Here is a 25,544-nt window from a genome sequence, read left to right on the forward strand (position 1 = left end):
TTGAGTAAAAATCAACTTACAAATGATTTGGGATGAAGTTTGCTCTTGAAAAATCGCCTATGGTGTTTGGGTTTTGAAAGAATGGTGGAAAGTGCTGAAAATTCGACTAAGTATACAATTTGCTGGGCCTCGGATATGGGAAATGCGAACATAGGTTCGCATTTGCGAACAAAACAGGCGTGGGAATTGCGAACATTGGTTCGCATTTGCGAACACTGGGCCTGGGCACAGACTTCGCATTTGCGAAGTATCGATCGCTTTTGCGATCTGGGCCCTCTCGCATAGGCGTCGCATTTGCGACCCCAGCCCATTTTCCCCCTCTTCTCATTTGCGAAGGAATGATCGCATTTGCGATCCGGCCCAGACTTCCCCTTCTTCGCATTTGCGATCGAGTTGACGCATTTGCGACTTCGCATTTGCGAGTACTTCTTCGCAAATGTGAAGATACCAGAACTGGGGAATACCAGCTTTTCAAAAATGAGGAAATGCAATCCGATTCCTATCCAAAACTCACCCGAGCCCTCGGGGCTCCAAACCAAACATGTACACAACCTCGAAAACATCCTACGGACTTGCTCATGCGATCAAATCACCAAAATAACATCATTTACATAGATCAAGCCTCAAAGCACATGATTTTTCATTATAACTTCATAAACTTCAAACTTTAGATATTTAGGTCCGAAACACGTCAAATGACGTCCGATTTTGACCAAACTTCACAGAAAGTGCTTACCACATATTTAAGACTTGTACCGGGCACCGGAACGAAAATACGAGCCCGATACCATAGTCTTTTAATCAATTTTCATTTCCATTTTTCCTTAATAATTTCAGGTAAACAATTTCACGGAAAAATTCATATCTCGGGCTCTAGACCTCGGAATTCGATTCCGGGCACATGCCCGAGTCCCATATTTTTCTATGGACCTTCCGGGACCGTCCAATCTCGGGTCCGGGTCCGTTTACCAAAAATGTTGACCAAAGTCAACTATAAGCATATTAATATCAAAATTCTTTAAATTTTTCGCGGAATTCACATATTTCAACATAAAAGCTTTCCGGCTACGCGCCCGGACTGCGCACGCAAAATCGAGGCAAGTAGAAAAATGAGGTTTTAAGGCCTCGAAAGCATTGAATGGATGAGGAACTAGGTGATGACCCTTTGGGTCGTCACATCCTCCACCTCTAAAACAACCGTTCGTCCTCGAACGGACAAAAGAAAGAAGTACCTCAGTCGGGGAACAGATGTGGATAACGGCTCCGCATATCGGACTCGGACTCCCAGGTCGAGGCCTCAGGGGGCTGACCTCTCCACTGAACACGAACAGAGGGAAAACTCCTAGATCTCAACTGACGGACCTGCCGGTCTAGAATAGCTACCGGCTCCTCCTCATAAGATAAATCTTTGTCCAACTGGACAGTGTTGAAGTCTATTACATGGGTAGGATCGCCGTGATACCTCCGAAGCATAGACACATGAAAAACTGGGTGCACGGCTGATAAGCTAGGTGGCAATGCAAGTCTATAAGCCACCTCTCCCACTCGATCAAGAATCTCAAGCGGACCAATGTACCTAGGGCTAAGCTTGCCCTTCTTTCCGAACCTCATCACGCCCTTCATAGGCGACACCCGGAGCAATACCCTCCAAAATCTGAATAGTCCGCTCGGACTGACCGTTCGTCTGAGGATGGAACGATGTGCTCAACCGAACCTGGGTACCTAACTCCTGCTGAACCGCTCTCCAGAAGCGCGAGGTAAACTGCGTACCCCGATCCGAAATGATAGATACCGGCACTCCATGAAGGCGAACAATCTCCCGGATATAAATCTCAGCTAACCTCTCGGATGAATAGGAGACTGCCACTAGAATGAAATGTGCTGACTTGGTCAGCCTATCAACAATGACCCAAACAGTAATGAAATCCATGGTAATCCTCTCCCACTTCCACTCAGGGAGCTCAATCCTCTGAAACAAACCACAGGGTCTCTGATGCTCATACTTAACCTGCTGACAGTTCAGACACCGAGCCACATACGCAACAATGTCCTTCTTCATCCTACGCCACCAATAATGCTGCCGCAAGTCCTGATACATCTTCGTGGAACCCGGGTGAATAGAATACCGAGAACTATGGCCTCCGCTAAGATCAACTCTCGAATCCCATCAACATTAGGCACACAAACTCGCCCCTGCAATCTCAAAACACCATCATCATCTAAGGTCACCTTCATGGCACCTCCACGTTGTACCGTATCTCTCAGGACACACAAATGGGGATCATCAAATTGCCGATCACGGATACGCTCCAATAGAGAAGAACGAGCGACCGTGCAAGCCAACACTCTGCTAGGCTCAGAAATATCTAATCTCACAAATCGGTTGGCCAAAGCCTGAACATCTAAAGCAAGCGGTCTCTGGCTGACCGGGATATAAGCAAGACTACCCATGCTGGCGGACTTTCTACTCAATGCATCGGCCACCACATTGGCCTTACCCGGGTGATATAAGATAGTGACATCATAATCCTTCAACAACTCCAACCACCCCCTCTGCCTCACATTCAAATCCTTTTGCTTAAATAAGTACTGTAGACTCTTATGATCAGTGAACACCTCGCACGTCACGCCATACAAATAGTGCCTCCAAATCTTCAAGGCGTGGACAATGGCTGCCAACTCTAGATCATGCACTAGACAGTTCTTCTCATGAATTTTCAACTGCCTCGAAGCATAAGCAATGACTCTGCCATCCTGCATCAATACTGCACCAAGCCCAATACGGGAAGCATCACAATAAACTGTATAGGGCCCTGAACCTGTGGGCAGAACCAACACCGGTGCCGTAGTCAGAGCTGTCTTGAGCTTCTGAAAGCTCGCCTCACACTCATCCGACCATCTGAACTGGGCACCCTTCTGGGTCAATCTGGTCATCAGCGCTGCAATAGAAGAAAATCCCTCCACGAACCGACGGTAATAACCTGCTAACCCCAAGAAACTCCGAATCTCGGTCGCTGAAGCTGGTCGAGGCCAATTCTTGACTGCCTCAATCTTCTTCGGGTCCACCTGAATACCCTCTGCTGATACAATATGACCCAGAAATGCAACCGAACTCAACCAGAACTCGCACTTCGAAAACTTAGCATATAACTGACTATCCTTCAGAGTCTGAAGAACCACTCTGAGGTGCTGCTCGTGCTCTTCCTGGCTGCGGGAGTACACCAGAATATCATCTATAAAGACTATCACGAACAAGTCTAGATAAGGCCTGAACACTCGGTTCATCAACTCCATAAATGCTGCTGGGGCATTGGTCAACCCAATTGACATGACTAAAAACTCATAGTGCCCATACCGAGTGCGGAATGCTGTCTTAGGGACATCAGACGCCCTAATCTTCAGCTGATGGTAGCCAGATCTCAAGTCTATCTTTGAGAACACCCTTGCTCCCTGGAGCTGGTCAAACAAATCATCAACCCTCGGCAGTGGATACTTGTTCTTTATCGTCACTTTGTTCAATTGCCAGTAATCAATACACATCCGCATCGAACCATCCTTCTTCTTCACAAATAACAGCGGCGCACCCCAAGGAGAAACACTAGGCCTGATAAGACCCTTCTCTAGCAAATCCTACAACTGGTCCTTCAACTCCTTCAACTCTGGCGGGGCCATGCGATATGGCGGAATAGAAATGGGCTGAGTGCCCGGAACCAAGTCAATACAGAAATCTATATCCCTGTCGGATGGCATACCCGGCAGGTCTGAAGGAAAGACATCGGGAAACTCCCGGACAGTAGGCACAGAGTCTATGGAAGGAACCTCTGCGCTGGAGTCATGGACATATGCCATATAAGCCAAACACCCCTTCTCGACCATGCGTCGAGCCTTAACACATGAAATAACTCTGCGAGTGGCATGACCTGAGGTCTCTGTCCACTCTAGTCGGGGCAATTAAGCCAAGGTCACGGTCTTGGCGTGACAATCTAAGATGGCATGTTACGGGGACAACCAATCCATCCCCAATATGACGTCGAATTCCACCATAACTAAAGGCAGTAAATCAACACGAATCTCAAAACCGCCAATAACCACTTTTTGTGAACAATGGACGCAATCCACAACAATAAAATCACCCACCGGCGTAGACACATAAACAAGGCACCCAAAGAATTACTCGGCATGACCCGATACGGCGCAAACTAGGACCGAAGCTTCTCTACCACAAGCCAGAACAGTACCTGCACCTCCACCTCTGATACCTTTACCTCCACCTCTCGCATCTCTACATCCATCTCTAATACCTTTATCTCCACAAAGCCTCCGAAGAGCTGATCTATCACTGGTCTATGTTGCTGCTCAGCTGAAGAAGCGGTACATGACCTCGCCATTCGCGAAAGAACGGAGTAGAAATTCAATCAGCATTTGAGAAACCAATCGCACGACAAGAAAGAACAAATGAGAGGTTTTCCTAACACAATAGACTCTGGGGAACAAGTACAGACGTCTCCGTACCTACCCCTCAGACTCTACTAAGTTTGTCCGTGAGTTGTGAGACCTATGTAACCTAGTGCTCTGATACCAACTTGTCACGACCCGGATTTCCCACCATCGGGATCGTGATGGCGCCTACTCGTGGTAGCTAGGCAAGCCAACTTATTTACCTTTCATTAATCAATAAATCTGTTAACAATCCATAGCATCAATAAGAAACATGGAATTTAATAATAATAATAGCGGAAGTCTAATTTATAAGTCTGAATCAAAACGCAGAATAGTCAACAATAGCCTCTACCCAAGATTTGGTGTCACATTACTCACGAACCACTAAGAATAAACTAAATACAAAGGTCTGAAAGAAATATAACAGCTGTCTGTCTCGAAAACAACGAGGCAACAGTCGAAAGGAAAACATAAAGAAGAGACACCGAGCCTGCGGACGCCTGCAAGGCTACCTCAGTCTCGTGAATAAGAAAGTCTGCTCCCGAACTACTACTGCTGCTGCTCTTCAAAACCTGGACCTGTGCAAAAATGCACAGAAGTGTAGCATCAGCACAACCGACCCCATGTGCTGGTAAGTGTCTAGCCTAACCCCGGCGAAGTAGTGACGAGACTAGACCGGACACCACATGAACCTGTGCAGCTATAAATATACAACGGAATCGAAATACCAGGCAAGTAACAATGTGGGAGGGGAAACATGCTATGGGGGGACAACAATATTAACAGTAATCCAAAGTAACCAACTAAAGCAGCTTAGAATTACAGTGAGCAAGAACCAATACTCAAAATAAACACATGGTATCAATAACTATTGCGGCGTGCAACCCGCTCCATAATTACTATTGTTGCGGCGTGCAACCCGCTCCACAAATACCACTGTTGCGGCGTGCAACCCGACCCATATCATTTATCATGTATAATTTTGCGGCGCGCAACCCGATCCTCACCTTTTACTGTTGCGGTGTGCAACCCGATCCTCAATATCATTGTTGCGGCGTGCAACCCGACCCGCACATATTATTGTTGCGGCGTGCAACCCGATCCTCAATATCATTGTTGCGGCGTGCAACCCGACCCTCACATATTATTGTTGCGGCGTGCAACCCGATCCTCAATATCATTTAACAGTCCGACTCCCCAAACAACCATCACAATTAAGGGGCATAAAAATAAGTAAATATTTGACAAACATCCCGGCAAGGGAAAGAATCCAACAAGCTCAACCAAACGTCCCGGCAAGGGAATAATCAACAACGTTTTCTCTTTCTTACTTTTCTTATCTCACGATATCACTGGAGCCCAAGCTCCAAGAAATTTCTTATCTCATATTCCGTCACAAACAACAATATAACGACTTCCCAGTAAGGGAACAAAACATCATCTCAAATATTATGGCAAGGGGATTACTATAACCATATTAGTTCCAACATCTAACCAATACATTAGTTCCAACATCTAACTACCACAGCTATAACCAACCTATTACCACACTTGACCACCTCATGTATATCTAACCGACTACCACACCCAACCAACCCATCTATAACTATTGTCATCATATGACACAAGGAAACATTAACCTGAGCGACCCTAGTATCCGTTAAGAACACAATGCAGAGGAATCACAACCCAACAATAGCCCGTCAAGAGAGCAACATAATGTTCTCTTCTCTTCACAACTCGAGTAAATGCTCTACAGGTTCAATTATCACTCGTACTGTCACAATTCGTTCTACAACTGGAGCCGATGCTCCTCAATGAAACAAGTCATTTCATATACTTTCAATATTCATATCACAATTCGAGCCAATGCTCCTAGGGATCAAATTATCATATCACCATTCACATGTTATTCACAACATATAGAAATACTCCAATAAACATGGAATTCACAATCAGTTCATGATAATCACATTATAAGGACTCACGGTCATGCTAGACACCAATGTATAGATACTCGTCACCATGCCTATACATCGTACTCGATCACATAGCAATTAGCAACAAGACTCAACTCCTATTCCCTCAAGCTAGGGTTAAACCAAACACTTACCTCAAAGCCTTGAAATCCACTTAATCCTCAACTATCGCTTTACCTCGTGGTTCCACCTCCGATTCGCTCGAATCTAATCACAAATTGTTCAATTACTTTAATAAACACTATATGAATTAGTTTGAAGGCATAAAAACGATTTTCCCAAGTTTTTTTTACTCAAAATTTCCCAAAATGCCCCCGGGCCCACGTGGTCAAAACTCGAGGTTTGAACCAAAATCCGGTTACCCATTCCCCCACGAGCTCAAATATGTAATTTGTTTTGAAATCGGACCTCAAATCGAGGTCCAACTCCCCAATTTATAGAAAACCTAGGTTCTACCCAAAAATCCCAATTTCACCCATGAAAATCTTTGATTTCAAGTGAAAAACATGTTTAATGATGTTAAAAGTTGAAAGAATTGAGTAAAAATCAACTTACAAATGATTTGGGATGAAGTTTGCTCTTGAAAAATCGCCTATGGTGTTTGGGTTTTGAAAGAATGGTGGAAAGTGATGAAAATTCGACTAGGTATAAAATTTGCTGGGCCTCGGATATGGAAAATGCGAACATAGGTTCGCATTTGCAAACAAAACAGGCGTGGGAATTGCGAACATTGGTTCGCATTTGCGAACACTGGGCCTGGGCACAGACTTCGCATTTGCGAAGTATCGATCGCTTTTGCGATCTGGGCCCTCTCGCATTTGCGAGCATGGGCGTCGCATTTGCAACCCCAGCATGGGCGGAAAAATTCATATCTCGGGCTCTAGACCTCGGAATTCGATTCCGGGCACATGCCCGTGTCCCATATTTTTCTACGGACCTTCCGGGACCGTCCAATCTCGGGTCCGGATCCGTTTACCAAAAATGTTGACCAAAGTCAACTATAATCATATTAATATCAAAATTCTTCAAATTTTTCGCGGAATTCACATATTTCAACATAAAAGCTTTCCGGCTACGCGCCCGGACTGCGCACGCAAAATCGAGGCAAGTAAAAAATGAGGTTTTAAGGCCTCGAAAGCACGGAATGGATGAGGAACTAGGTGATGACCCTTTGGGTCGTCACAGATTTGCAACTTTGGAGAGACGAAGGGGAAATGGGGAGGGGTCTCTAGTTTTAGGGGTATGGTTAGGACAATTATATGTAAAGGGGTAGGCTAGTTCCCGTCCGTTAGATCAAGGGTGATCAACGGCTGGGATTGATTGTTACTGAAACGGCGCCTTTTTGATTAATTTAGGAGTGCTGGACCGGGCAGGGGTTGGGCTGGTTGATTATTGGGGGGGGGGGGGGATTTTGGGCTTCGAAATAGGTTTGGCCCAATTCGAGTCCAAACAGGCCTTCTTTCTTTTCTCTTCTTTGAATTGATTTAATTTCTTTTAATTTCCAATTTTAAATACTAGTAAACTTAATTAAACATAAATTAGGTCCTAAACAAAACCTAGCAATATAAAATTGACTTAATTATCTATTTCTATTACTAAAATAATTAATTGATTTAAAACTAATGAAGGAAAGGTACTAATTTATAAAACTAAAGCTAAAATGTGGAATAATCTATATTTTTGATTTTTGTCTATTAATACAATTAATTAACAACTCAAACCTAAAAATACAAATATCGACCTAAAAATGCAATGCATGAAACTTGAATATTTTTTTCGGGTATTTTCTATGCTTTTAAAATATAAAAAAAATGCAACTAAACTGCAAACAATTAAGCAAATATTCCTAAAGATTCAATAAAAAATTGAGATAAACTAGAAAAATCTATTTTGTGATTTTGTATGAGTATTTTGGTCGGGCAAAAATCACGTGCTCACAGCTGCCCCTCTTTGCTCGAAAACACGAAGAGTTTTCGGGCAAAGATAAAGTGAGCAAATACGAGCGATTTTTGCCCGTTTGGAGGTTGCATACATATCCTTGGCTATAAAGGAATCAGGTTAGTGTAGTTCTGGAAGTTTTGGTGGCTGGGACTACCGAATTGCTGTGATTTTACTGCTGTTGCTGTTGTTACTGCTTGCTGAGCTCCTTATTACACTAAAATCGAAAAATGAAAAAGGCTAACTAAGCCTATCAGCTACGAGTTACAAGATTCCTATCTATGAGTCTTTTGAAGCTTGATCTTGAGTCTTGGTTGGTTCTTCATGCAGACTCTGATCTGGATCTTGATGCTTGTTAGCTGCAGGTGCTGGTTCAATCTTCTTCGGATTTTTCGGATCAAGACGGGACATACAAAGCTTGTGACTTCAATCACGTCTTGAGCAGTCCACATCTTTTCTTCGCTTCTGCACTTTGAGTACACTTCTTTTTCTTTTTCTTTTTCTTCTTTTTCTTTTATTCTGGATTGAGACTTCTTCTTATGGATGTCTCGAACCCTGTGCCTCGAGGTAGAACCTGCTTAGACACCAAAACAAACAAACGCACAGAATTTTTGTGCCCCAGTTTTCACTAGGAAAATTTCGTGAGTTATTTGTAACCAAAACTTTATACTACTTAATTATTGAAAGCAATAAAGATCAGGATTGTGTATCCTTGGGAAAAAGAGGTTAGGGAGTGGAAACCCTATATCTAAAAATAAAATCAACTAGGGGTTGGAGACCCTAGGTTGGAAAAATCATCAGGTTATGCTGGCATCAACTAGGGAGTGAGACCCTATGTTAGAAAAGTCATCGGCTTATGCCGGCATCAACTAGGAAATGGGACCCTATGTTGGAAAAGTCATCGGGTTATGCCGGTATCAACTAGGGAATGGGAGACCCTATGTTGGAAAAGTCATCGGGTTATGCCGGCATCAACTAGGGAGTGGGACCATATGTTGGAAAAGTCATCGGGTTATGCCAGCATCAACTAGGGAATGAGACCCTATGTTGGAAAAGTCATCGGGTTATGCCGGCATCAACTAGGGAGTGGGGTCCTACGTTGGAAAAGTCATCGGGTTATGCCGACATCAACTAGGGAGTGGGACCCTATGTTGGAAAAGTCATCGGGTTATGCCGGCATCAACTAGGTAGTGGGACCCTATGTTGGAAAAGTCATCGGGTTATGTCGGCATCCACTAGGGGGTGGGACCCTATGTTGGAAGATCATCGGGTTATGCCGGCATCAACTAGGGAGTGGGACCCTATGTTGGAAAGTCATCAACTAGGGAGTGGAGACCCTTTGTTGGAAAAGCGACTAGGGAGTGGAGACCCTATGTATAGAATAAAATCAACTAGGAATTGGAGACCCTATGTTGGAAAAATTGCAGCTAGGGATTGGAGACCCTATACTACCATGATTTTGAACTCTTCTTCTTTTCTTTCTTTTCATTTCATTCATCATCTTATTTAGGAGAATGAATAAGGAATTCGGAGGGGACTTCCTTTTTTGGGTTAACTTTAACTGCAGAACCGTTTTGGTCTCTGCGTACTTTGCTTTTAACGCACCTGCTTCTTGCAAGGTTGTTTTGGATTACACCTGTTTTCCTCCGTTTTTCAAACAAAGAACAATTTGTCAGATTGAAACGGTGGTTGGTTTTGTGGCCTTGGTTGTTTCAGTTACCTGATCTTGGCCCAACTCTTTCAATAAAAATGTCCATTGCTCGCTTGCTCTCTGGGAATTGGTTTCATTTCTAAACCCGAGGATCTTGACTTTTCCCAAATTCCACATGACGATTAACCCGTGTGGGACTTGGACTTTTTCCATCTTGTTTTGCCTTTATGGGCACTTGACTTTGATTTCTTTTCTTTTAAAGAGTTTTTTTTGACTCTGAAGCATCGGCCATCATGGCCAGTCGAGGTCGACTTGATGCACCTGTTGAGGTTGGGATTTTTCTCGAATATTGGCTTTTTGTCAAACAAAACCATGTAAACCAATCTTGCCATCTTTTCTTTATTTTAAATTCGGAATAGAATTAGACCGAAAGGGATTCAAAGAAAAATAAACAATGGACAAGATAATGAATTTAAACAAGAGGTGTCCCTTTCGGGGAAAGAAAAGAAGGACTTATCTGGAGTGCATGCAGACTTCAATGGACATGACATGCTTCTTGGACTGGATACCCGATTCTGCGTAAACCATCCAACTCTCATAAACCCATCATAACTCATACCTTAACTGAGAAACCTTTCCAGGACTCTATGAATATCGATGGTTGTACGGATCCCCTTTTCGATCAGTGGCGCCCTTCGCGGGTTTTCACCAGCTGACCTCTCTCATTTTCTCTTCTCATTGTCGCCTTATAGTGCTCTTTGCGAGTTTTCACTAACAAGACTCTCTCATTTTCAATTTCTCTGCTTACCATCACCCTATGGTGCCCGTGTGGGTTTTCACCAATAAGACTCTCTCATTTTATTCTCTCATTTGATCGTATCAGATCCAAGTAACCATATCCTCCAATTTTGAACATCTTTACCGATTGATCGGAAGGACTTGAACAGGACTTGGGGTGAAAAGAATTTGGATTGAATTACAACTTTGGAACCTTTACCATTATAAATTCTTCCCTAGTTTAAACTTTTGGGGAAATGTGGATTTTTTTTGGTGTGACTGAACCCCAGAGAAAGGCTGCCTACGTATCCTTTCGGAATCAAGTCGAACGTAGTTCAAGGAAACTTTTGTTGATGATTTTTTTTAATCATTTTCGGGTTCCAAAGAGGGTAATCAAAGAAAGGTAACTGGATCAAAGGGTTTGCAAAGTGTTGATAGTGTTTGGGTAGCGAGAATGAAAGCTTTCGTCATCCAATCGGAGAATATTAGTACCGCAAAAGGGCTAAACATAATACCTTTTGACCGCGTCCGCATTGATTGCTGTTTCGGGGTCATTTCCTTCAATGTCTCCCAAGTGCAATGCCCTTTTTGGCTTTTTCTTATAATGTGCGGTCCCTTCCAATTTGGAGCGAACTTTCCTTTTGCTTCCTTATAATGCGGGAGAATACGTCTCAAGACGAGTTGCCCCACTTCAAAGTTTCTAGGACGCACTTTCTTGTTGTAGGCATGGGCCATTCTTTGTTGATACAACTGCCCGTGGCAGACTGTGGCCATCCGCTTTTCATCAATCATGGTTAACTGTTCTAGATGGGTCTTGACCCATTCATTGTCCTCAATCTCAGCCTCGACGATGATTCGAAGAGACGGAATTTCAACTTCTGCAGGTATTACGGCTTCGGTGCCATAAACCAATAGATAGGGTATTGCCCCAACTGATGTGCGCACGGTCGTGCGATATCCCAATAATGCAAAAGGCAGCTTTTCATGCCATTGTCTGGAACTTTGAATCATCTTTCTAAGGATCTTTTTGATGTTTTTGTTTACCGATAAGGGGTAGAATTCCGATGCGTAATCTTAAATTGTTCGCAGACCTCCCTCGTCAAATGGTTGTTCAAATTTGCAGCATTGTCTGTGATTATAGTCTTAGGAATACCAAAGCGACAGATAATGTTGGAATGCACAAAGTCCACCACCGCTTTCTTGGTGACGACTTTGAGAGTGACTGCTTCAACCCACTTCGTTAAATAATCAATGGCAACTAAGATGAATCTATGTCCATTTGAAGCTTTCGGCTCGATTGGCCCAATGACATCCATACCCCAAGCAACGAATGGCCAAGGTGCTGACATCGGATGCAGTTGTGAAGGCGGTGCATGAATCAGGTCACCGTATACCTGACACTGATGGCATTTACGGACAAAACTAAAGCAATCCTTTTCCATGGTCATCTAGTAATAACCTGCCCGAGGATTTTCTTTGCAAGGACGTATCTGTTCATATGGGGCCCACATACTCCCGCATGCACTTCATTCATGATTCTTCCAGCCTCTTGGGCATCCACGCATCTTAAAAGGTTCAGGTCTGGAGTTCTTTTGTATAAAACCTCTCCGCTTAAGAAGAAACTACTGGCGAGCCTTCTAATGGTTCTCTTTTGATCTCCACTGGCTTGTTCGGGATATTCCTTTGTTTTCAAGAATCTTTTGATATCATGATACCATGGCTGACTATCTGGTTCTATCTCAACTGTATTGCAATAACCATGCCTTTCTCGGATTTGGATTTCTAGTGGGTCAATGTGGACATTGCCTGGATACGGCAGCATCGAGGCCAAAGTAGCTAGTGCATCGACTAACTCATTGTGCAACCGAGGAATGTACTTGAACCCGACGGATTTGAACCGCTTGCTGAGATCTTCTACATGTTGCCTGTATGGGATAAGCTTGATATCTCGGGTTTCCCATTCACCTTGAGCTTGTTGAATGATCAAATCAAAATCCCCCATGATTAACGATTCTTCCACGTCCAGATCAACTGCCATGTTCATGCCCATAATGCACGCTTCATATTTAGTAGTGTTGTTCGTACAGAAGAAGCAAAGCCGGGTGATGGATATAAATTATTCATATATTTTAATATAAAAATATAATATTTTAGATATAAAATATGACCAATTTATATCCTATTTTCGCGCTTTTCTAACAATTCGTTCAGGAAAAAGAATACATGGAAAAAGAGAAAAAGAAAGAATCTACAGTTCAAGGAAGAAGGATGCATCCGTGACAATTTCATCTAAGACTAGACAAAGTCAAGAGATACAAAGTTATGGCAAATTCTCACCAAAATATCAAGACAAATTGCCATATCAATTTCTCATCAAGGCCATATGATATATTAATATTATATTGCAATTTCTCACCAAGGCCTTGTAGGAATTTTCCTATAAATAGTCATATGTTTGTAGATGAAAAAGCATCCCTCTTTGTATCCAATTTTCTATCTAGTTTTTTCTAAGTTTCTAAAGAGAAAGAGAAGAGTAATATTGATCTCTTCCTCTAATATTTCTCTTTGTAGTAAAAATATTCTTAGTCTTTTGAAAGTATTTTTTAGCTTTTCTTACTTCATAATGGAGTAATTTCTTTTTGTTGGGATAGTTGATGAAGCTTGATATAATTATAATACTATCTCAGTTTCAATACATTCTTGGCCTGAAACTCTATATACATTTCATATTGTGATGGAATGATGATTTTTTAATCATTATTATCACATCTACATATTTTATATCTAAGTTATTCTTACATTAATTTTGTAATTCTCACGGAGCAAAATTAATATATAATAACTGATGAATAGAATATTAGAGTGAAAGTAATTTTTAATAAGACTATTATTTCAAGTCTATAATCTTGCTTTCCTCAGTTTTAATTCTCACGGAGAAATTGTTGAAGGCAAGATTATTGTTTTTCTAGTAAAAATATTCTCACGAAGTTTTTACTACACTTGAGCACAAAATACTAGAGTTAAAATAATTTTTAGTAAGATTATTGTTTCAAGCCTGTAATCTTGCTTTCCTCAGTTTTAATTCTCACGGAGAAATGAAAGCAAGATTATTGATTTTCTAGTAAAAATATTCTCACGAAGTTTTTACTACGCTTGAGCACAATTCAGGCAATATATTTCAGTTTAACGTCACTAGTTTTAAATCAAATGATTGACATAACCTCGCGGAGTGTAAATTATTTATTTATTTCTTAGTGTAAAAATATAATTGTATTAGTAATAAGCAATTATTCTTTAGAGAAATACGTATGAACCTGAGATTTTATTGTAATGATATATCAAGTGAATTCAACGATTCCCAACTCTTTTTAAATATAAACTTTTCAGAAGAAATTTGTCTTAATTTATAATTTCAAACACACCTCTCATCAATTTGGTTCTCTCAAATAGTAGTCAAAATATTACAAGTCTGTAGCTTAGATTGTCCAATCTCTGTGGGACGATATCATAAACTATACTAGAGTTTGACAGAGTACGAGCAGAAAATCCTATACACATAAGCTTCGTCAAATTTTTGGCGCCTTTGCCGGGGATTGGCACACATCTACTTCAGATTAAATATTTTATTACTAATTTGAGAATTTATTATTGTTAATTTTCCGTTCAAAATGTTATCTCCTACATACTACTATCATAATTGTACTGTTATTAGGAGCAATTCTATATAATATTGTAAAAAAGCATATAAAAAAGGAAAAAAAAAAGAAATCCCTCATAGTTAGTACTTAAACCTACTCTATTTTATATTTTATTATTATATTATTATTGTTAGTACTAACATCTATATAATAGTATAATATATTAGTTTTGTGATTCACAATCTCATTTTTTTTAAGTATATTTCATTATTTTTATTATTATTATAATTGTAAGTACTTGTTATTACTATTCTAGTTCTAAAAGTATCCTTTGTACTATTCTATATTACTATTATAACTATTACTTTTACTATATCTTTATAAAATATTATTTTATTCAACTTTTTTTAATTGATAGTACTGTAATCTTTCAACATACTTGATTTATTATTGATTTTTTTTCTTCATATAATATAATTAGTATTATATTATTTCTTTTGATGGTTAGTTATAACTTACTCTTTTAGTTAACTATAATATTACCGTACTATTTTTTTTAATTCATTTTTAAAAATATCTATTACTATTTTAGGGACTGTCTTTACTTTACTTTAATTTCAGATAGTTTATGACCCGCTCTTCTACAAAAGAGTTGGCCAATTACGATCCTGAAATTGAAAAAACTTTGCGATTGTGCAGGAAAGGACAAATATCGTCTCAAAACATAACTTGTAACAGAATGGAGCACCAATTAGAAGATGATAACAATCCACTACAAATTCCACCACCAGCTCATGTAGAGGAGCAGTTTGATGAAGTGGCGCCAAGACCAGCAAACAGAATCCTAAGGGATTATGCTAGACCTGATCACTTTAACTGTGAATCTAGTGTCAGGAAACCTCCAGTAGCAGCCAATAACTTTGAAATCAGGACAGGCCTGATTCAAACAATTCAACAATCTTGCATTTTCATCGGTGATCTAAGTGAAGATCCATTTTAATTGACTTTTTAGAATTGGTTGAAACTGCAAAGTATAACGGAGTACCTCCTGAAGCAATTAAGTTAAGGCTATTTCCTTTTTCTTTAAAAGGAGAGGCCAAAACTTGGTTACGAAGTTTGCCGCAAGGGTTTATTACGACATGGGACAAAATGACTCAGAAATTTTAAATAAATATTTTTCCCCAGCTAAAACAACAAAGTTAAGACAGGATATATCTAACTTCTTGCAGACTGACACTGAGTCAGTTTATCAAGCTTGGGAAGGATTGAAAACAATGTTAAGGAAATGTCCACATCATGACATTCCTGAACATATGCAATTGTACATTTTTTATCATGGTTTGAAACCATCTTCTAGAAATGTAATAGATGCAGCTGCAGGAGGTTCCATAATGGGAAAAACCACAGAAGAAGCATTGCAATTACTTAATGAAATTTCTGAAAATGCCATACAGTGGCCATCTAAGCGTGTAATCATTAAGAAAGCTGCTACAGTAAATCAGGTGGATGCTTTAAATACACTAACACAACAGATTGTTTCTTTGGCACAAAAATTTGAATCTTTTCAGGTAAATACACAACAACCAAGCCAGTCTGAGGCTTGTGGCTTGTGTGGAGGAAACCATCTAAACCACGAATGTCAAGCAACCAAGCAAAATGATGAACAGGTCAATGTCATCGGATACAAGCGGTATCCTTTTGGAAGTCCATTAGCACAAAAACATCCAGGATTTCAATGGAGCAATGCAAATGGTGCTGAAAACTCTCAAAATTACCGAAAGCAATAGGTACAGAGTCCTCCCGGATATCAAAATCAAAATCGTGGACAACAAAATTTCAGGCCTTATCAGCATGCAACTCCATATCAGCAAAAGCCTCAACAAGGCCATCCAAGCCTTGATGACCTTTTGTACAAGTACATTAAGGTTACTGATGAAAAAATGGAAAGCCAAAATTCAGCTCTAAAAAATCTTGAAATTCAGTTAAGCCAATTGGCAACTCTTGTGTCTGAAATGATTCAAGTTCCTTTACCGAGCAACACAGAGAAAAATCCTAAAGAACACCTTAAGGCCATTGCCTTACGGTCAGGTATGACTCTTGATGAACCCTATGCAAACAGACAAGAAAAGAATCAATTAGAACAACAGGTAGACAAGGGAGAAAATGTTGAGCTACCCTCTCAACCATCAGAAGAGAAAGAAGCCAAGAAAAAAGAAGAAAAAAAATACTAAAAATTTGACTTCTTTCCCTGTTACAATTCCTTTCCCACAAAAGATGAAAAGAGAAAATCTTGATAATCAATTTGCAAAGTTTTTGGAGATTTAAAAATAAATTCACATTAACATTCCTTTTACTGATGCTTTATTGCAAATGCCTTCATATGCCAAATTTCTAAAAGAAATTTTATCAAGAAAAAGGAAATTGGAAGAAGTTTCTGTGGTAATGCTTACTGAAAAATGCAGTGTTATACTTCAAAATAGGCTACCACAAAAACTTGGTGCCCAGGTACTTTTACCATTCCATGTACTCTAGGAGGAGTATACATTGAAAAAGCACTTTGTGATTCTGGAGCTTCAATAAATTTGATGCCATTTTCTATTTTTTAAAAATTAGATCTTGATGAAATGAAAGACACAGGTGTTTCACCTCAATTTGCTGATCAAAGTACTAAAAGACCAAAAGGAATAATTGAAAATGTGTTTGTAAGAGTAGATAAATTTGTTTTTCCTGCAGATTTCATAGTACTTGAAATGAAGGAGTGTTCTGATGAACCAATTATTTTAGGTAGACCATTTCTTGCAACTGGCAGGGCAATCATAGATGTCAATCAAGGACAACTAATTTTAAGAGTTGATGAAGAAAGAGTTATTTTTGATATGCAAAAGATACTAAGATTCTCAGAAGATGATACATCATCTTCATGCTTTTCAATTGACATGATTAATAATCTTATAGATGAATTCAAAGATAATCAATTAATTTCTGACTCAATGGAGAGATTTTTGGCCAAATCTGGCACCACACAGGATGAAGATCCAACTATCAGAAGTGATGCAAAATTATTGGAAAAAGATTATGAGGAAGGGGACATGCAGTTAGAAAAAGTACAACCAAAAATTGAACTCAAAACTCTCCCTTCTCATTTGAAATATGTCTATCTTGAGCATGAGTTATTTCCAGTAATTATTTCATCTTCTCTAACTACAGAACAGGAAGAAAGATTCATTAAAGTATTAAAAGCACACAAAGGAGCCTTGGGATGGACTGTAGAAGATATTAAAGGGATTAATCCAACAATTTGTACGCACAGAATCCTCATGGAGGATAGCTACAAACCAATAGTCCAACCCCAAAGAAGATTAAACCCAGCAATGCAGGAAGTGGTAAAAAAGGAGATTGTAAAGCTTTTGGCGGCAGGTATTATTTACCCTATTTTAGACAGCCCTTGGGTAAGTCCTGTTCAGGTAGTACCAAAAAAAAAAGAGGTATGACAGTGATAAAAAATAAAAATAATGAACTAATACCTACCAGGACCGTCACAGGATGGAGAGTCTGTATAGATTATAGACGTCTTAATGATGCCAAGTCCTGTTCAGGTAGTACCAAAAAAAGGAGGTATGACAGTGATAAAAAATAAAAATAATGAACTAATACCTACCAGGACCGTCACAGGATGGAGAGTCTGTATAGATTATAGACGTCTTAATGATGCCACTAGAAAAGATCACTTTCCTTTGCCATTTATTGATCAAATGTTAGAAAGAATTGCAGGATATGGGTTTTATTGTTTTCTTGATGGCTATTTAGGGAATAACCAAATACCAATCGCACCAGAAGATCAAGATAAGACAACTTTCACATGTCCTCATGGAACATATGCATATAGGAGAATGCCATTTGGTTTGTGCAACGCCCCTGCTACATTTCAGCGTTGCATGTCAGCAATTTTTTCTGACATGACTGAAATTTTTTTTGAAATTTTCATGGATGATTTTACACTCTTCGACAAGGATTTTGAGGATTGTCTTCACCACTTAACCTTAGTTCTTAAGAGATGTGAAGAGACAAACTTAATTCTTAATTGGGAAAAATGTCATTTTATGGTTACTGAGGGAATTGTTTTAGGACATAAAATCATTGCTAAAGGGATAGAAGTTGATAAGGCTAAAATTAATCTTATAGCAGGATTACCCCCTCCCACAACTGTTAAAGGCATTAGAAGCTTTCTAGGTCATGCAGGTTTTTACAGACGGTTCATAAAAGATTTTTCAAAGATTTCAAAACCACTGACTAACCTTTTAATGAAAGATGTTAAGTTTGAATTTTCAGGTGATTGTATGAAAGCCTTTGGCACCCTTAAAGAAAAATTATCAACTGCCCCTATAATTGTGTCCCCTGATTGGAACCAACCTTTTGAGGTCATGTGTGATGCTAGTGATACAGCAGTTGGAGCTGTTTTAGGCCAAAGAAAAGATAAGATTTTTCGTCCAATTTACTATGCCAGCAGGACAATGAATGGGGCTCAACTAAATTATGCCACGACTGAGAAAGAACTACGAGCAGTGGTATTTGCATTTGATAAGTTTCGTTCCTATCTGATAGGAACCAAGGTCACTGTTTTTACTGATCATGCGGCTCTAAAATACCTCTTAGCAAAAAAAGATGCGCGACCTAGATTGTTAAGATGGATTTTACTTCTCCAAGAATTTGAGCTTGAAATAAAAGATAAAAAGGGAACAGAGAATCAGGTAGCTGACCATTTGTCTAGATTAGAGAACCCCCACTTGAGTTATGTGATATAAAAGAAGAGTTTCCTGATGAACATATTTTTTCTATCAACTCAGTTGTGACTCAACCACCCTGGTTTGCAGATATTGCAAATTACTTGGTTAGAAAATGGACACCCCAAAATCTCACTTACCAACAGAGGAAAAAGTTATATCTGATGCTAAATACTATTTGTGGGATGACCCTTATTTAAAATTTGTGCAGATAATATTATCAGAAGATGTGTACCAGAAGAAGAAATGACCAAAATTTTGTATCAGTGCCACGATGGAGCAGTTGGAGGACACTATGCAGCAAATCGAACTGCCTTTAAAGTTCTAGAGGTTGGATTTTTCTGGCCAACACTTTTTAAGGATGCTCGTGCCTACGTTGCACAGTGTGACAGGTGTCAAAGAACAGGCAATATCACTAAGAGAGATGAGATGCCATTGCAATCAATACAGGTATGTGAAATATTTAATGTTTGGGGGATAGATTTCATGGGTCCTTTTCCTTCATCTCATTCTTTTGAATATATCCTTGTGGCTGTGGATTATGTTTCAAGATGGGTTGAAGCCATCCCAACAAGGAAAAATGATACTCAAACTGTGTGCAATTTTCTTAAGAAAAATATTTTTACCAGGTTTGGTACACCACGAGTTATCATTAGCGACCAAGGGTCTCATTTCATGAATAGACAATTTTCAGCATTATTGTCAAAATATGGTGTGACTCACAAAACAGGAACACCATATCATGCTCAAACAAAGGGCAAGTTGAGGTTTCTAACCGCGAATTAAAACGAATACTTGAAAAAACGGTTGGAATCTCCAAAAAAGACTGGGCTTCAAAATTAGATGACACACTGTGGGCATATCGAACGACGTTTAAAACGCCAATTGGTACGTCTCCATATCGATTAGTCTTTGGAAAAGCTTGTCATCTTCCAGTTGAATTAGAACACAAAGCCTTTTGGGCATTGAAAGCATTGAACTTTGATTTAACCCCTGCTGGTAAAAATAGATATTCTCAGGTGAATGAATTGGAAGAACTCAGATTAGAAGCCTATGAAAATGCCAAAATTTTTAAAGAAAAAAAAAAACGGCACGACAATTTAATCCGACAGAAAACTTTTAAAATTGGAGATCATGTACTTCTATACAACAGTAGACTCATGTTATTTCCAGGAAAATTAAAATCAAGGTGGACGGATCCTTACAATGTTACAGATGTTACTCCATACGGAGCAATTGAAATTCAACAAACCAATGGAGGAGACAAATTTAAGGTAAATGGTCACAGGTTAAAATTATATTTTGGAGGGCATTTTGAGCAACAACCATCTGTCACTTTGATAGATTGATGAAGTCTGCAATTAATAAGTCGAGCTGGCGACGTTAAACTCAGAACTATGGTTCCTTACCCGTAGCCATTGAGGGTGAAGCAATGGAGCCTCATAAGTCCAACATAGATTTAAATAGTTAAATGCTTAATCAATTGATCTGGTTAATATCCAGGTTATTGTACAACCAGAACATCTCATGAAGGCCTCTACAAAAACAGAGTCACCTATACAGGAGTAACTCCATGGTGATCGGTATGCCTAAGTAACTGGTTGGTTAACCATTTAATAATGTAATTCATATGTTGGCACAGGTAATTTTCTAGTTTATATACAAACTAGACTTGTTATTTATACGCAAAAGGTGTGTGGCTGCAGTTTCTTTCAAGCTTTCTTCTGCAGTTGTATATTTGAAAGCCAAAAAAATTTTTATCTATCTATCTATCTATCGATATATATATATATATATTTAGATTTTTTTTTAATAATTATGCCTCTTGTAGAGTATTAATTTATCAAAATAAAACTCTTATCATTCTATATTAAATATATATTTTTTATATTTACCACATAACTTTCTTGTTTTTAAGTTTATTTTTATGAAGGCAAGAATAAATATCTTCAATACTTGGCAAGATATTCTGAGATTGAGAAGCATTATGATCAAAAAGCAAGTAAAACGTATAATCTATATGCTAGAACTTGCCCCAAATGTCTTTCGAGGCGAAATCCTAGACAACACTGATTTTTGAAATATGAATTTAGGCTTTCTTTGTTTACCTCAGTCTTTTCTAGATATTGCACAAAAATTTACTACAGAAAAAACAAAAAAATATCACTAGCACCTATTTTGAAGCTTGAAGACCTAATTTTTTCTTTTGATACCTAAGTATGACCAAATTTAAATATCACATTCATGCTTATGATTTGAAAAGTCCTTTTTCAGAAAATAAGTTTGGAGCTCATTTTGAAAAAGAATCAGAATTAAAGAAAAGAAAAAAAAAGGAGAGATTGATCTTATGTTCAAGCATTATAAGTACAAAAAAAAAATCAATACCAAATATTTGGAAAGTCTGATCTTAGAATATTCTGCTCCAAAACTGGAAAAAGGCAAGTCACTACAAATATAACCTTTAACCTACCAGCCTGAAGCCAACATTACAAGCCAGAAAAAGTCCTAAAAGATTTTAGAAATCAGTGTTTAGTCTACATTAGTGGAGATAGACATAAAGGGCAAGCCTATGGACAAAGATGAGGAATACTCAATGCAAATGATCATAAAGTTATCAATTTCAGAGAAGTCTCAAAAAGAAAGAAGGTACAATTTTTGTTGAATAAAAATAAAAGTAAAACAAGGTAAAGACTTGATGAATATAGAAAATTTATAAAGTTTGAAAGCATGATAGATTTTATTTGATTAAATTTTCATTTTACAAGATTCGCCATAATTTTAAAAAAAAAACAAATATAGCAACATATCTTTTTCAAAATTCTTTTCCTCAAGGACGAGCAAAATTCAAGTGTGGGGGTATTTGATGGATATAAATTATTCATATATTTTAATATAAAAATATAATATTTTAAATATAAAACATGACCAATTTATATCTTATTCTCGCGCCTTTCTAACAATTCGTGCAGGAAAAAGAATACATGGAAAAAGAGAAAAAGAAAGATCTACGGTTCAAGGAAGAAGGATGCATCCGTGACAACTTCATCTAAGACTTTATAAAATCAAGAGATACAAAAGTTATGGCAAATTCTCACCAAAATTTCATGACAAATTGCCATGTCAATTTCTCATCAAGGCCATATGATATATTAATATTATATTGCAATTTCTCACCAAGGCCTTGTAGGAATTTTCCTATAAATAGCCATATGTTTGTAGAAGAAAGGGCATCCCTCTTTGTATCCAATTTTCTATTTAGTTTTTTTCTAAGTTTCTAAAGAGAAAGAGAAGAGTAATCTTGGTCTCTTCCTCTAATATTTCTCTTTGTAGTAAAAATATTCTTAGTCTTTTGAAAGTATTTTTTAGCTTTTCTTACTTCATAATGGAGTAATTTCTTTTTGTTGGGATAGTTGATGAAGCTTGATATAATTATAATACTATCTCAGTTTCAATACATTCTTGGCCTGAAACTCTATATACATTTCATATTGTGATGGAATGATGATTTTTTAATCATTATTATTACATCTACATATTTTATATCTAAGTTATTCTTATATTAATTTTGTAATTCTCACGGAGCAAAATTAATATATAATAACTGATGAATAGAATATTAGAGTGAAAGTAATTTTTAATAAGATTATTATTTCAAGTTTATAATCTTGTTTTCCTCAGTTTTTTCTCACGGAGGAATTGTTTAAGGCAAGATTATTGATTTTCTAGTAGAAATATTCTCACGAAGTTTTTACTACACTTAAGCACAAAATATTAGAGTTAAAATAATTTTTAGTAAGATTATTGTTTCAAGCCTGTAATCTTGCTTTCTTCAGTTTTAATTCTCACGGAGAAATTGTTGAAGGCAAGATTATTGATTTTCTAGTAAAAATATTCTCACGAAGTTTTTACTATGCTTGAGCACAATTCAAGCAAGATTTTTCAGTTTAATCGTCACTAGTTTTAAATCAAATGATTGACATAACCTCACGGAGTGTTAATTATTCATTTATTTCTTAGTGTAAAAATATAATTGTATTAGCAATAAGCAATTATTCTTTAGAGAAATACGTATGAACCTGAGATTTTATTGTAATGATATATCAAGTGAATTCAATGATTCCCAACTCTTTTTAAATATAAACTTTTCAGAAGAAATTTGTCTTAATTTATAATTTCAAACACACCTCTCATCAATTTGGTTCTCTCAAATAGTAGTCAAAATATTACAAGTCTGTAGCTTAGATTGTCCAATCTCTGTGGGACGATATCATAAACTATACTAGAATTTGACAGAGTGCGAGCAAAAAATCCTATACACATAAGCTTCGTCAACATGCTTATTGATCGATTTACTGGAAAATCAAAAATATTTATTGGCATCGATGAAGATATTGAATTTAATAATCAAACACAATTTGAAGACCTACTACACACTTTAAATCCTCCTGGTTTGCCCCCTTACAAATTATGTTTGAAAGAGAATTGTCCAATTATATTATTGCGAAATTTAAATCCATGTGAAGGTTTATGTAATGGCACGCGATTGACCTGCTGTGATTTTAAAAGCCATGTTATCAGCGCTAAGATTACAACAGGTGATTTCAAAAATATGCACGTGTTTATCCCAAGAATTCCATTATTATCATCACAGGATGGAAAAATGCCTGTTCAATTTAAAAGAACGCAATTTCCCGTTAGACTATGCTTTGCTATGACAATAAATAAAGTACAAGGCCAGACTTTAGATTTCGTTGGAATTTATTTGCGGGAACCTGTAATTTCACATGGTCAACTTTATGTTGCCTTATCGAGAGCAAAGAGTTCAAATTGTGTGAAATTGTTGATCCGACCGTCTAGCCAAGTAGCCATGACGATCATTCTACCTCTAATATAGTATACGGCAAAATTATTCAGAAGGCAATCCTTTGAGTTACAGGTTGTGATGTTTTTTCTTTGTATTCTCCTATATCCTCTTTCTCATTGTTGCTTTGTATAGATAAAGTATCAGACATGCTAATGCAATTATTTTCTTCGTGAATTGTGATTTTCTATTCACTGGTAATGAGCATGGTATAGCCAAACCTTTTATTATGTATCTGCTTTTTTACGTTTAGTTTGATGATATTCCCCCTCCAGTGGATTAATGTAAAAAATATGCTAATGTATTCCTCCTCATAGAATAGTCCAATCTCTCATTAAGTAGTTTCGATGTGTTAGATCTTTTTAGACTTAGTTATATTTCAAATTGGATCCCTTCTTGGTGCTTTTACTTTGTCTTCCACATTTTCTCCGAGCAAGTAAATAATATTTTCATAACCTTTGGTGGCTCAAATTGGCTTCGGAACCTTATAATTTATATTTGCAGGTTAACGCTGTCCTGGTAGGAAATTGCAACTATTTTCATGATCAAAAAGTTTTCACCACAACTATTTAGCTCATAGAAGTGCGTTTATTTTTACAGGCAAAATGTTCCATGGATCACAAGTCATGGAGGTTTCATGGCATATTGACGATGCATTGTTACGAGAACGGTCAAGTTGTAGATTGTGTTTGGATTGACAAATTAAGGGAAATTTTGCTACATCCATATCAAATATCACCTAGGTGGCCTTGAAGGTAACATAATTTTCTTTTGTAACTTTCTAGAAACAGACTCAAAACATGAGTAATACATAGTATTTCACTGTTGAGCTTTATTTAAATGGTCTTTTCCTTTTTGTACATATATCGACGACGTCTATATTGGTGGAGTTATTTAGTTTCAACAGTTGATTTCTTGGAAATCATTTAACATACTTTAGCTAATAATCAGTCCTTCCTACCAAGTATGCAGATTTTGTTGCGGAAGAAGAGAAGCCAAAGGTACATCATATAGATTCAGGGGAGACTTTTTTAGAGAAAATAGCATAGACAATAAAGTCCGCTCACCAAGATTATACTTACTATCAAGGAGGAAGTAAAGAAAATCTCGAGTGTAAAGGTTGGAAATCCAGAGATGATAAGAGTAAAAGTAGCAGGCTAGGTGGCCTCTTTCAGAAAGTAGACTCCACTCTTCACATGGTCAACAGGCAAGTGCCTCCACTAAGAGAAAAAATGACATTTCTCTTCTTTGTCATGTTGATATAAGTTTTGCAATAGCTGTAGGTGCATCTTTACATTTTAAATCAAACTCTTAATATATTACATATAGCTACTTGTATCAGTGTACACATATAGTCCTTTCTCTCTCTATAGTTTTTCTTTCCCTGTTGTTTTGAGATCTAAATAAGTATGAATAGAAATTTTATGAGAAGTGATAAAGTATTTCACTTTTTCCCTTTGTGTAGAGTATATTTTTTCT

At 37.9% G+C, this 25,544-nt stretch overlaps 2 protein-coding genes and 1 long non-coding RNA gene across 6 annotated transcripts; all 3 read left to right on the top strand.

Moving 5' to 3' along the window:
- Positions 1–15,562: 15,562 nt before the first annotated feature.
- On the top strand, positions 15,563–16,654 carry LOC109209625. The gene is made up of 2 exons (XM_019372933.1): positions 15,563–16,113; positions 16,264–16,654. The coding sequence occupies exons 1-2, from the start codon at positions 15,563–15,565 to the stop codon at positions 16,652–16,654; spliced, it is 942 nt and encodes a 313-aa protein (XP_019228478.1).
- A 508-nt stretch (positions 16,655–17,162) lies between these two features.
- Positions 17,163–18,537, top strand: LOC109209626. The gene is made up of 2 exons (XM_019372934.1): positions 17,163–17,527; positions 17,631–18,537. Exons 1-2 carry the CDS (start codon positions 17,174–17,176, stop codon positions 17,658–17,660), a joined length of 384 nt encoding a protein of 127 aa, XP_019228479.1. The 5' UTR covers positions 17,163–17,173; the 3' UTR covers positions 17,661–18,537.
- A 245-nt stretch (positions 18,538–18,782) lies between these two features.
- On the top strand, positions 18,783–25,272 carry LOC109209622. 4 transcript variants are annotated; one of them, XR_002065397.1, is made up of 4 exons: positions 18,783–20,896; positions 22,174–24,584; positions 24,666–24,820; positions 25,038–25,272. It is a non-coding gene; the product is annotated as an uncharacterized LOC109209622 (long non-coding RNA). The 4 variants fall into 4 exon arrangements; XR_002065394.1 differs by having other exon boundaries at positions 22,174–24,820; XR_002065395.1 differs by having other exon boundaries at positions 18,783–19,654; positions 22,174–24,820.
- Positions 25,273–25,544: the final 272 nt, after the last annotated feature.

Source organism: Nicotiana attenuata, unplaced genomic scaffold (genome assembly GCF_001879085.1).
Source record: "Nicotiana attenuata strain UT unplaced genomic scaffold, NIATTr2, whole genome shotgun sequence".
In the NCBI taxonomy this organism is placed as follows: Eukaryota; Viridiplantae; Streptophyta; class Magnoliopsida; order Solanales; family Solanaceae; genus Nicotiana; species Nicotiana attenuata.

What these genes read in the sequence shown, in the direction of transcription:
- LOC109209625 (XM_019372933.1), top strand. Translation starts at nt 15,563, where the DNA reads ATGGGACAAAATGACTCAGAAATTTTAAATAAATATTTTTCCCCAGCT. An exon ending in AATGTCATCGGATACAAGCG is followed by an intron (nt 16,114 to 16,263) that starts GTATCCTTTTGG and finishes ACAAAATTTCAG; the next exon opens with GCCTTATCAGCATGCAACTC.
- LOC109209626 (XM_019372934.1), top strand. Translation starts at nt 17,174, where the DNA reads ATGAAGGAGTGTTCTGATGAACCAATTATTTTAGGTAGACCATTTCTT. An exon ending in GGGACATGCAGTTAGAAAAA is followed by an intron (nt 17,528 to 17,630) that starts GTACAACCAAAA and finishes CTCTAACTACAG; the next exon opens with AACAGGAAGAAAGATTCATT.